The sequence below is a fragment of the Erithacus rubecula genome, assembly GCF_903797595.1.
Source record: "Erithacus rubecula genome assembly, chromosome: 9".
Classification (NCBI taxonomy): domain Eukaryota; kingdom Metazoa; phylum Chordata; class Aves; order Passeriformes; family Muscicapidae; genus Erithacus; species Erithacus rubecula.
The window spans coordinates 8,504,262-8,515,334 of record NC_136660.1 but is presented as its reverse complement, the minus strand read 5'-3'; the positions used below and the strand labels follow the sequence as shown (position 1 = coordinate 8,515,334).

Genomic DNA, 11,073 nt, shown 5'->3' with positions numbered 1-11,073 from the left:
GGTTGCATTGTATGCAGGGAACCTTAAGTGTGAACAGGTTTGCAAAACTGGACACATACCAGGGTCTTATGCAACAGACATTGCAGCTTTCTTTATGGTGCTGCACTGTAGTCTGAGTAAAGGTGAAAGTAATTTGTTTGGGGCTATATTCTGGCAGGAAGCTAATGAAGTCACTAACTGATGTTTTGTTGCCTCCTACATTCCCGTGAGAAAAATCTTAATTTTTTTTTCAATTTTCATTTTATCAGCTTAATTTGCTAGCTAGTACATTAATTCTGTCATGACGTTCGGGGACACGTCCATCCAGACCTCATTAGTTACACAAGTTTTAATTCTCTGGGGATTTTCCTCTCCAACTGCTGTCCTTTGTAGCATTGCTCACAATCTTCAATGGCCACACATCCTGTGGTTCCAGTGCACCAACAAATCTGTTGACCTGATATTGTTGGGCTATGATGGTTTGCAACTACTATAGAAGTGCTTAATTAATGGCCTCTTTCTAAAAAGTAGAAGCAAGTACTTGGGAAATACAAAGGTAAAAACAAAACTCTTGTAAATTAAAACTCAAAAGGTAATGTTACAGGGTACAGAATCTGCATATGACAGCCACATGCAAACCCAATAATCAAAACTAAGAGGACAAAGGAAGATAAGTATGTTGGTCACATACCTTCCCTTTTTAAAAGATGAAGGAAGCAAAATAGCAAAATAAGCAACAGAAATGGCTGCTCCCCTGTTGCTGGAGAAGGAATAGAGTAGGACAATGAAAATTGCACCAATGAGCTTGCTATAAGAACCAATTTCTTGATGGGTTTCTATGTTTTTCTTTCCCTAACAAGTACTATGTTGACACACTTTGATAGCTTTCCTTAAGGGCTGTTATAAAGACAGAAAGAAATTCAATAATAATATGAAACAGAGAGACCTTAAAAGGGATAAAAAAAAATCAGGAAGAAGGAAAGGTTGGTATTCAATCTGGTCATCCTACAGGGCTGTGAGAGATGTGAGTATTTGAGAGAAACCCTTTTATTCCTTATACAACAATGGGACTTGCTTTGTTCAAAGGATAGAGGAACCTAGAGTTTCTTTGTGGATTTTAAAGTGAGGTTGCATCCTTACTACAAATGCCTTTGTTTTGTTTTGTTGTTTTTTTTCTCCTGAAACATGTTGGCACATCATAAAATCTTCAGTGGGAAACAGCACAGGTGGTTATTTTCTCAGCAGAGTTTGCTGGGAATATACTGCATAGCAGAATAAAAGTCTGACCTTGATGATTATAACAAGGTGAAAGCTACTTTGTGCTTTCCCACTAGTGTTTCACCACAGGTTTTTCCAGTAGACTTACAGGCTGTTCACCTAGGGAAAAAAGCTGCACAGAAAACCACTGAGAATTTAGCCACAGGTGAATAACTACTGTTGGTTCATCGAGTAAAACAAGTCTTTCCAGAGGCTCTGACATTGCAGGGATGATGCTGCCTCTCACATGATTGCAACAGATGGGTGTGCAGGCCAGAGAAAAGGTGGAGCACAACTTTTTCTGCTCTCTGGGCCTGATTCAGTAATGCCATGATACAGAGAACTTCTATTTTTTAAATCATGGAGAGCTGGCCCTTTGCTGCACTCAGAATAAGCATTCCTTTGGCCTGTCCAGCAGCATTTGTTTTAACGTTTTGGTTACTAAACTTAATGCCTTGGCTTGACTTTCACATATGAGGAGGTAGCTACTGAAAATTATGGTCCAAAGCTGTATAAAGATCCTCTGTTTTCAGTGCTTTCAGTCCTTCTTCTCAGGATTCAGTGTCAGAAATTAGCAGTACATTATTCATTGGAAATACCTCATTAAGAAAAGCCATATTCTAGACAGAAATTATACTTTGTTGTACTCTGGGTTGCAGATCTCATCTCTTTCCCTGCCCCTGTACTTTCTACTTCATGGTTTGCATGGCAAGATTCTAGTAGCAGGAGTGGTTTGTGTGAGATGCTGCCAGAAGCTTCCCTTGTGTCCAATACAGCCAATGCCAGTGGGCTCCAAGATGGACCCACACTGGCCAAGGCCAACCCAAACAGTGACAGTGGTAGCACCTCTTGGACAACAGATATGAGAAAGGGAACAAAAAAACTGCCCAACTGCAGCTGGAGAGAGGACTATGTGAGAGGAGGGAGGAGGTAGAGAAAACTGGGAGCAAAGTTAAGCCTGGGAAGAGGAAGAATGTGAGGAAGGTGTTCCAAGATTTTAGGGTTTTTTTCTCATTATCCTATTCTGACTTGGTTGGCAATAAATTTAACTAATCTTCCCAAGTCAATTCAGTTTTTCCCGTGACAGTAATTGAGTGATCTCTCCCTGCCCTCTTCTTGACCCATGAGCCTTTTGTTATATTTTCTCTCCCCTGCCTAGCTGAGGAGGGCAGTGACAGAGCAGCTTTAGTGGACACCTGCATCCAGCCTGGGTTAACCCACCACGTCTGCCCCGTGCAGTCACTGCAGCTCTCAGCACAACCCTGCTGTTCTTGCCCAGTCCTGTGCTGCTGCTGGGGCTGGGGCTGCTGCCCTTCCTCCAGCATGGCCATACTAAAGTCTAAGTCACTGTTTTAGGAGAAGTGGACTAAAATATGATAATTAGTAACCTCATGTGTCTCTTTACCCTCCCTTCACCTTTGTGTGCAAATAGCAAGGGGGACGTTCTTACCCCAGTGAATCTAAATGGCAAGGACCTGTGTGCTCTCACCCATGTGCTCCTGTGACATTTGAAGGGCAGCAACAGGAACACAGTGACTTCTGGCAAAGAAAAAGCAAAAAGCACCAAAATGTTTAGCACTGTAAGTGGTGCTAACTGGAACATGAAAGCACTGCAGAAGCTGTGAGTGCAGCAGGACATCCTCTTCACCCCCATCCCTTCCCACCTGGACAACAGGCAAGGAAGGAAGTACCACAAGAAGTTGAGAACTTGGAAGGCAAATAGTGATTAGGCTCACTAGTGTGCCCCAAGAGTATCTGCTACATGGGAAACCTGCTTTCCTACTGCATTTTCATTTTCTTCTGGAAGAAAATGAAACAATTCAAAATGTTTTAATGTTTTTGAAAGGCTCTGTACTAGGCTACAGCTCATTTGGAAAATTCTGTATTGTTTTGCCCCACATTGGTCCTGGCACAGAGCCTCAAAAAGTGAATTGAGAGGGGTCTAGAGTGTGTTAAGATGCAATGTATCCAAATAACTATTCTGTCCCTCTTATGTGTTCCTTCTGCTACTATGCTTTTATCTCTTTTATATCCACCTTTGATGTATTTGAGCTGTGTTTTCCAGGGCTTTCTGACTTTATTATAAACAGCAAAGATGACGGTTTCTCTCAGGGGGTTGGTGGACGAGCAGTAATGGGAAGCTATAGGGTTTACTTTGAATTTCCCCAAAAAAATTTTAAGGTAGAAAAACCACAGTTTGAAGATAGCTGCTTATCTCCCACTGCTGTTCTCATGGGGACAAATGCCAAACTGGAGTATATAATGCTTTTTTTGTGAAAGCATTTGTGTAATTGGTGTTTTAGGGATTTTTTTTTTGTGTGAAGTGAGATGGACAGTATCAGTAATATAATTTCACAAAAAGCATAAAATGCCTGTTAAATTCCACCCTCTGAGAATGAGACATACCTACTGCCAAACATAGATGGGATTTGCCTTTTATTTGATCTGCCATGGTACTTGCATATTTGATGTGAGCCAGATGCAAATGGAAATAGCAAAGCTTAATGTGTTAACTGCCAAGCTTATTAAGATACAGGGTGTCAAATTTTAAAAGCATCTAAAGTATGTTGGGCCAGTAAAACTAGCACATCTCTGCTGTTCTGGAACACAACAAGGTTTATTCTTCTGTCATCATCCCAGTAAAAGGCTTCACTTACAGACTTCTGCTGGTACCCAGGATAGGATAGGCAGCACATAAATGAGTTTAATTTATCCTTTGTTAGTCATGGGAAATTCCCTCATGACCATGAATCTGCAGTGGTTTGGATTTCTCTGTGTGGGGCTTCTACAAAAACTAGAAATACAACTGGAAATATGAAGCTAGCCCAGGGGTATAAGGTGTGTAAGAGCTTTCAAATGACATCCAATTACTATCATTAGACTGCAAAATTCTCTGCATTACTTTGTAAGTGACTTAGGTAGCCCAGACTTTACATTGGAAACAGCTCTAATTTAATTTCAACTCTTCTATGTTCATATCAAAACATAAATTATTTTCTAATAGTTTCTTGGCGTTACTTCCTTACTCTTGCCATATTATTCACATTTTCTGGTTCTTAGGGCAAACTTTTATGTTGTAAAGAACTATCAGAGCCTCAGTGTTTCGAGCTCTCACAGTAGTTTTTTCCTCTTTGGCCAACAGATCAGTCACCAAATAAGACTATGCAAACTCAAACAGGTTTAGCTATTTATTTTATCCTTAGAGTTTAAATGAGGTATTTAGTAGCTCTGATCAAGAATACTCTCAGGAGAACAATCTTCTCACTTTTTGTAGTCAAATTACAGATTTTAAAGTTTGTATCCTGTTTTTCAGTGGCTTCTCAATAACTGAGTCAGGTGGTCAGATAGAGATGAGCTTGTAAGCCTTGTCTAAAATACAACACAAACCTCAACCACGTTCCAAATGGAGCTTGTATGTCTCATTGCAAGGTCCTGTCAGTTTTATTTCCACTTTGTCCAGCAGCACCAGTTGTATTCTGGTTTTAGAGAGCACATTCACAGCATGTTTGTGCTTCAGAAGTAACGCCTGAAAGCTCCAACACATCGATAGGGATGAGGCAAAGACCAGATTTACTCAAAGGATCACTAAACAAAACCATAGTCTTGCATCTTATTGTGAGGCAGGGATTTTGCATTGGGTAAACACAAAATTAAGAAAAAAAACTAGAGGTATTGAGACAACTCTAACCTCTTCTGGGCAATGAAATCAGCCTTTTAATTAGTCCTGCATTTGGGACTTGTACTGTAAAGCCTTAAATGATGGTTGGAGTATGAGCATGTGTTGTGAAACAATTTTAGACTCCAAGGTTTTAGAATTTGACTTTTCTGAGTTCCTCACTTCTCTGAAAAATGACCAAACTACATCTGTGTGATGGTATTTTTACAAACGTTTTTCTGGTCACGCATCCTTAGTTTTCTATCCCACCAAGATTTTATGAAATACTGCCTACAGAATATAAAAGGTTGGATTTGGTGACTGTCTGATGGCCATATGTATTTGCTGCACGACACAATCCTTGCGGAGCGTTTTTTTCTCTCTGCACAGTGTGTATCATTAATTAAAGCCTCAAAGGTGTGCATAAATCTAACGCGTGTGGGTGGATGTAACAGCTTGTGGAAGCGGGAGCATGTGAAGCCACATTTTCAGGGCCCGCACCGTGTTGGCTCCGCGGCCCTCTCGGCAGAGCATGTTTCCTCCCTGGAGCGGATGTGGAGGCCGGGCACTGTGCACCCACTGTGAGTACCAGCCAGGCCGCCCGGACGAGGCGCCGCTAACTTTTAACAGTGCACGCAGGGCCGCCTCAGCGCCTGCTGCCTTCGGCAGCTCCCGGGCAGGGTTCCGACCTCCCGCGGCTCCAGCCGGGCCGGCCTCCTCCGAGTCCCCTCGACGTGCGCCGGGACGCACCTGGGCCCGAGCGCTGTCGGGGTGGGGCCGCTCGGGGCTGCCCGCGGCGGGGGCCGCTGGCCCCGCCTTCAGAGCCTCCGCGCGGGCTCGGGCGGAGGCGGCCGCGGGGAAGAGGCAGCTCCCGCCAGGCCAGACCACCCCGTTCCGTCCGGTCGGGCCGTCCCGCCGCGGGGACCCGCCCGCCGGCTCCGGGGGCCGTGCCTGGGCCCGGCGGGGCCCGGGCGGCCCCGCAAACTACAATTCCCGCCGGGCACCGCGCGGACGGGCGCAGGCGCGGAGGCGGCGCGGGCGGCCGAGCGAGGCGCGCAGCGATTGGCCGCGGCGGCGGGGGGGCGGGGCGCGCGCGGTGACGGCAGGAAGGAGTGGGGGCAAATGGCGGAGAGATGGTCCCAGGGCCCGTCCCGAGCGCGGCGATAATCCCGGCGCGGAGGAAGCGGCGCCGGAGGAGGCGGCGCCGGGGGCCCTGACGCCCGCGACACCCCGAGAAGGTCCCGCTGCCGGAGGGGCGGAGGCGTCCCGCAGGCTGAGCGCCTTTCGCAGGCGGCGCTTCGGCGGCCCGAACCCGCGGCCGGAGCCACATCGGCCGGGCCCGCGCCCGGCACCCGCCGCCACCGCTGACGCCGAGGTGGGTGCCGGGTAAGGGGGCGGCGGGGGCCGTGCGGGCTGCGGAGCGGGCCCCGCGCCCCGCGGGCAGGAGCCGCCGGCGCTGCCCCGCCTGGAGGAGCGTGTGGGGCCGCCGCCCCCGGCCCGGCGCGAAGTTGTGGGGCGGGAGTTGGCTCGGGGGTGAAGTGCGCGCCGGGGCGGGGGGGGTGCGGCGCCGCGGCCGCCCGGGGCACTTGTGTAATGTGGGCCGGTGGTGCGGCGGGGCGGGGGAGGCGGCCGGGCGGGAAGGGAAATGACATCAGGGAGCGGTGGGGTGACCCGGTTCCGCTCGCACCCCCCCGCCGCAGGGGGAGGGAGGAAAAAAGAAACTGTCACCGTGGGATTTCATCAGCTCCTTCTGCCTCCGTGCATTTAACCTATTTTTCTTTCCTTTGATTATGTAAGAGGAGCGGTGTAGAGAGGAGCGATGAAGAGGGGTGGCTGATGGGCTTCCTGGGGAATTACAGGGTTTTTTGTCTCCAGCTGGTCCGCCGAGTTAGCGCTGGGAAATGCGGGAGAACTGTTTCGGATTTTTACATGTATTTACGTTTACTCTGCTCCAAATGGTGCAGCACAATGCAGGCGAGGGAGGCAGGGAGTGGAAAGTGTTGACCAAGTGTTTTGACCAAGTGTTTTATTTCCCTCTGAGTGAAAAATCAAGAGAAAATTGTAAGTAACGAGTAAAAATCCTGTTCTGTTGATGCTGTCGTGTAAGGAGGCACCTCTTCGTGTGTTTAAATCTAAGATACGAGTTTATAGCGTAGCGCATTTATACTTCCCTAATGCTCATCTTTTAAGCCATGCACATCATATTGAGTATTAATTTGGGGTTTGATATTTTTGATTTAAAACTTCTTGTGAGATGATCTTTATTTTAAAATTTCTAAATATGAAAATATGGTTCTTCTTTCTGAAAATGAACTCCACTACAGGAATATTCTCTTTGGAGCTGCAACCCACAAACCATAATTTAAATCTGTCATTATCTTTGCATGGGCTGGAAATGTAGTGTCAAAAGTACTTATCTGAGTACTTCTTATTATGCATATTATAAGAAATATTTGAGTCTTGAGGGTTTAGGAGAGAAAAATGTGCTAGTGGTGAATGAAGTAATTTTTTCTTTCCTGTAAGTTGTTAGAAACTGAGATATTAATAAATATTTTGTTTTAGTTTGTATAGCTCAAAAGACTGACCTTTCTGGTCTAAAATACTTTTGTTCCTGTTACTAACATTTACAAACATCAGCAAAATAAAAGTGGTCATTTAGATTAGTTTGCTCTTTGCTTTCTAAAACGTGTGTAGATAGCTTCAATTTTCTGTCTGGGGGGGGAGGAAGAAAAGCAGTTTGGCAGGGATGTGTGTGGGGAAAAGTGGAGATGGGGTTAAGGAGTGCTGTCTCCTAGGAGCAGCCAGGAACCCTCTGCAGAGTGGGCTTTTGCAGCAGAGTTCTGCTCACCTGCTTTTCCCTTCCCTTGGCTGCACCATTGGGAGGAAGAGCCTTTCTTAAAGTGAGTGTTCCTGTAGCTCTTCTGCATCACCATCTACCTGCTAAACTTCTGAACTTCAAATTTTATCGTTTTAATTCACTTAAAATTTTCTCCACATGAGTTGCTTGGCTTCTTCATGATGAGTGCAAGTTGGCCTGGTCTAATAGAGGGAGACTGTTATTAGTGAGACAGTCTTGCTAGAATGAAGTGGTAGAGGGACATTTCTGGAAAGCAGTCTGGCGATTTTGGCAGAAGCAAGACTTGACACTTCAGGTTGAGAAGCTGAGTGTTGAGATGAAGCCAAAATAGGAATGACAGTATATCACATATTCAGGGAATAATAATAAAAACAGTTGTATTGAACAAATAAGTCATTATAAGTTCAATAAAAATTATTTTAACTGCTATTTTTCATGTACTTTATATGAAGTTAGTTAACACTTTAAAAGTTTGATTTCTTTGCTTCTGTAGCTTAAATAACTGTCTTTTTTTAACAGGCTTTTTTCTAGTATGGACAGGAGTTTCAGAGGGAAAGATGGACTTGATTAGATTCAGGCTAACTATAAAGAATTGCAATCTCCTATCGATGTTTGGGCCAAAAAGGAGAGAAACAGTGGTTCACAAAACAGATTTGAGGGTTTGGAGTTTATGTTTTCATTTTTCTAGTAGTTGAACTATTTGTTTTTTGGTAAGAATCTCCCAGGTGGTCTGTCTTCCTTCTTGAGTTAAAAGTAGAAAAAGAACACATGCAAGGGGTTCTTAAATGTGTTCCTGTTTAATCTGTTAATTTTACACTTCTGTTGTTCTGAGCAAGCTGTGAAGTGGTTGTGCTTGCAAGAGCCAGTGAACAGTAAGGGTTTCCACTGGCCTGCTTAAGGTACCCTCCATGTTCTCAGAAGTGGATGGAGCAGTGTCTGTGTTCTGTCCCTTGATGAGTCAGATTTACCCGTGGGGGATTGCTGTGCACCAGTCCTGACCAGGATCAAAAACCCACATCGTGTTGCCAAGTAAAACACTTGCTAAGTGAGTGTGAGAAAAGAACATTGAATGGAGTTGTCATCATTGTGATTAATTAGTACTTAAAATACATCTGCAGCAACAAGAAATATTCTGGCAGTTTTTGTATTTAACTGGCAAGAGGGTTTTTTTTATGCCACACTGTGCTGTTGGACTCTAGGAGGGGGCTGCATGTTCAGATTTGATGAAAATGCAGCTGAGTTGTTTCATGATGTTTTATGATAGTGCCTTCTATACTTGGAAATATAAAATTAGAGCAAAGCAATACCATTCTTAGAAAATTTTTCTCAAGGATTCATTATGCCATGGATTTATAAATGTGCAAGCAACTGAGTTTCAATTTATTTTAGTGAACGCTTAGTGCAGAACCTTTTGCCATAATGACAGACACATGTGAATGAATGAGTCTAGAAAGAAGCAGATGATGCTTGTGTGCAATGTACATGCCTGGTGCTCATAGGCCCAGTAAAGGGTGGAAGTAACAATCATTTGTACTAGCAGGTTGGTGAATTGATAATTCTTCTTTCTTTTGCAACAGAGAATATGAAACAGGAGCCAAAATGACATCCCGATTTGGAAAGACCTACAGCCGGAAAGGGGGAAATGGCAGTTCCAAGTTTGATGAAGTGTTTTCCAACAAACGGACCACCCTTAGTACAAAATGGGGAGAAACCACCTTCATGGCCAAATTAGGACAGAAGAGGCCCGGTGTCAAACCAGATATTTCTGAAGTTCCTAAGAAACCCAAAGTTGAAGATGAGGTAACAGAGGATCCATTTGGATTTGACAGTGATGAAGAATCTCTTCCTGTGTCTTCAAAGAATGTGTCACAGGCTAAAAGCTCCTCTCAGCTGGAATCTGGTGAAGCTGCTCAATCTGAGGACTTCACTCCTCTACTTGAAGCAAACAGCAGAATTAATCAGCCAGACAGTGGAGAAAATGTTGCCTCCAGCAAGTGCATACCTTTTGACAATACTGTTCCTCTCGTGAAAGAAAAGAGCACAAGCAAAAGTGTGGAAGATGGAGAATGCAAGGGCAGCAGTGCTAAACTTTTAACTGCAGGTGTGTTTGCTCAACTGTCCATATACTTCTGTTTTCCTCTGATTTTTGCTTATCTCCCTTTAGACTTTGTGTTTTCAAGGGGTGGTTAAATGTTCTGATAAAACTGGGGCAATTCTTAATTGTAAACAATTGTAGAGGATCCTCTGTTTAGCTAAGAGCACACTGAAGCATTCTGCACTTTACACACTGCTCTGAGGTGCTTGGCTCTGTAATCTGTGTTTCTGCACATCAAGGTACAGTGCTTTAGCTTCAGTGCAGTATTTTAGTCCACTTAGTCCAGTTATTCCATAAAATGGAATAATAATCTTCCTCTTCTGAAATTCCTGAGTGCAGTTGTGGTTTTTAAACATGTACTTTGAATAGTGACGAGTTGATGGTAGTAGAATTTAGTGTGGGTATGTGTTTACAGCCATGAAGATGCAGAAACAGCTTAGGCCATGCTTTGTTTCATTATCTGGGTGGAAACAGTAGTTTTATGAACTTCAACTGCACAAACATTTTCTGTTTGTAATTAGCATAACTGTATCAGTGTGTACATAAAAAAAAACTTCTGACCTGTGAAACTGCATTCTGTCAGTCTTCCTTCTGGAGTATTTTTGGGCTCTGGAATGTTTGTAAGATAGCTTAATACTTTTCAGAGGGGAGTTCACAGGGCCTCTGGAGGTGAACATTAATTTTTTTCAAGTCATTCTTGGAAAAGATCAGATTTTGTATCTCATGAGAGGTTTTTGTATAATGGGCTGATTAAAGCACAGCTTCTATAATTGGGTAGAAGACCACATTAGATGAACCTAGATAAATATGGCACCTGCTGACTTGCTCTGGGTTATTAAAATCATTTTTAATGAATAGAACTTACATAACTTTCATTTCTCAAATATAGTTAACCTAGGGATTAGAAATTTGGACAGACTTGTTAGGTTGTTAATGCAGTAAACAAGAAGATACTGAATAGTAGCAGATAGTCACAGTTCAGTTATTTTTAATATATATATGTTAGGAATCTAATTAAAGAAACCCAGAAAATGCCTGATTTGAGCTGTAGTTTAACAGACACATTGGTAGGATCATTTAAAATCATTGGTAGCATCATTTAAAATAATTTAATATGATTTCAGCAGCTGTCTTTAACTATTCAGTCTGGAAATAAAATTTATGGGATTTTAAAGTTTGAATATGGTTTTCCTAGGAGCTGGAGTAAGTTCATCCCCCAGTATTTCTAAG

The 11,073-nt window shown here is 43.8% G+C and overlaps 1 protein-coding gene across 3 annotated transcripts in view; it reads left to right on the top strand.

Annotated features, from left to right (window-relative positions):
* Positions 1–6,128: 6,128 nt before the first annotated feature.
* The window catches only part of WAPL (WAPL cohesin release factor), a 64,186-nt gene continuing 59,241 nt past the window's right edge, over positions 6,129–11,073 (top strand). For 2 of the 3 annotated variants that reach the window (XM_079312338.1, XM_079312336.1), the window contains exons 1-2: positions 6,129–6,266; positions 9,326–9,849. In XM_079312338.1, coding sequence (XP_079168464.1) covers positions 9,348–9,849 — 502 coding nt within the window. In that variant the 5' untranslated portion in view covers positions 6,129–6,266; positions 9,326–9,347. Of the gene's footprint in view, positions 6,267–6,600; positions 6,953–9,325; positions 9,850–11,073 lie in introns of those variants that run through there. The other variant, XM_079312337.1, reaches the window with a different exon arrangement.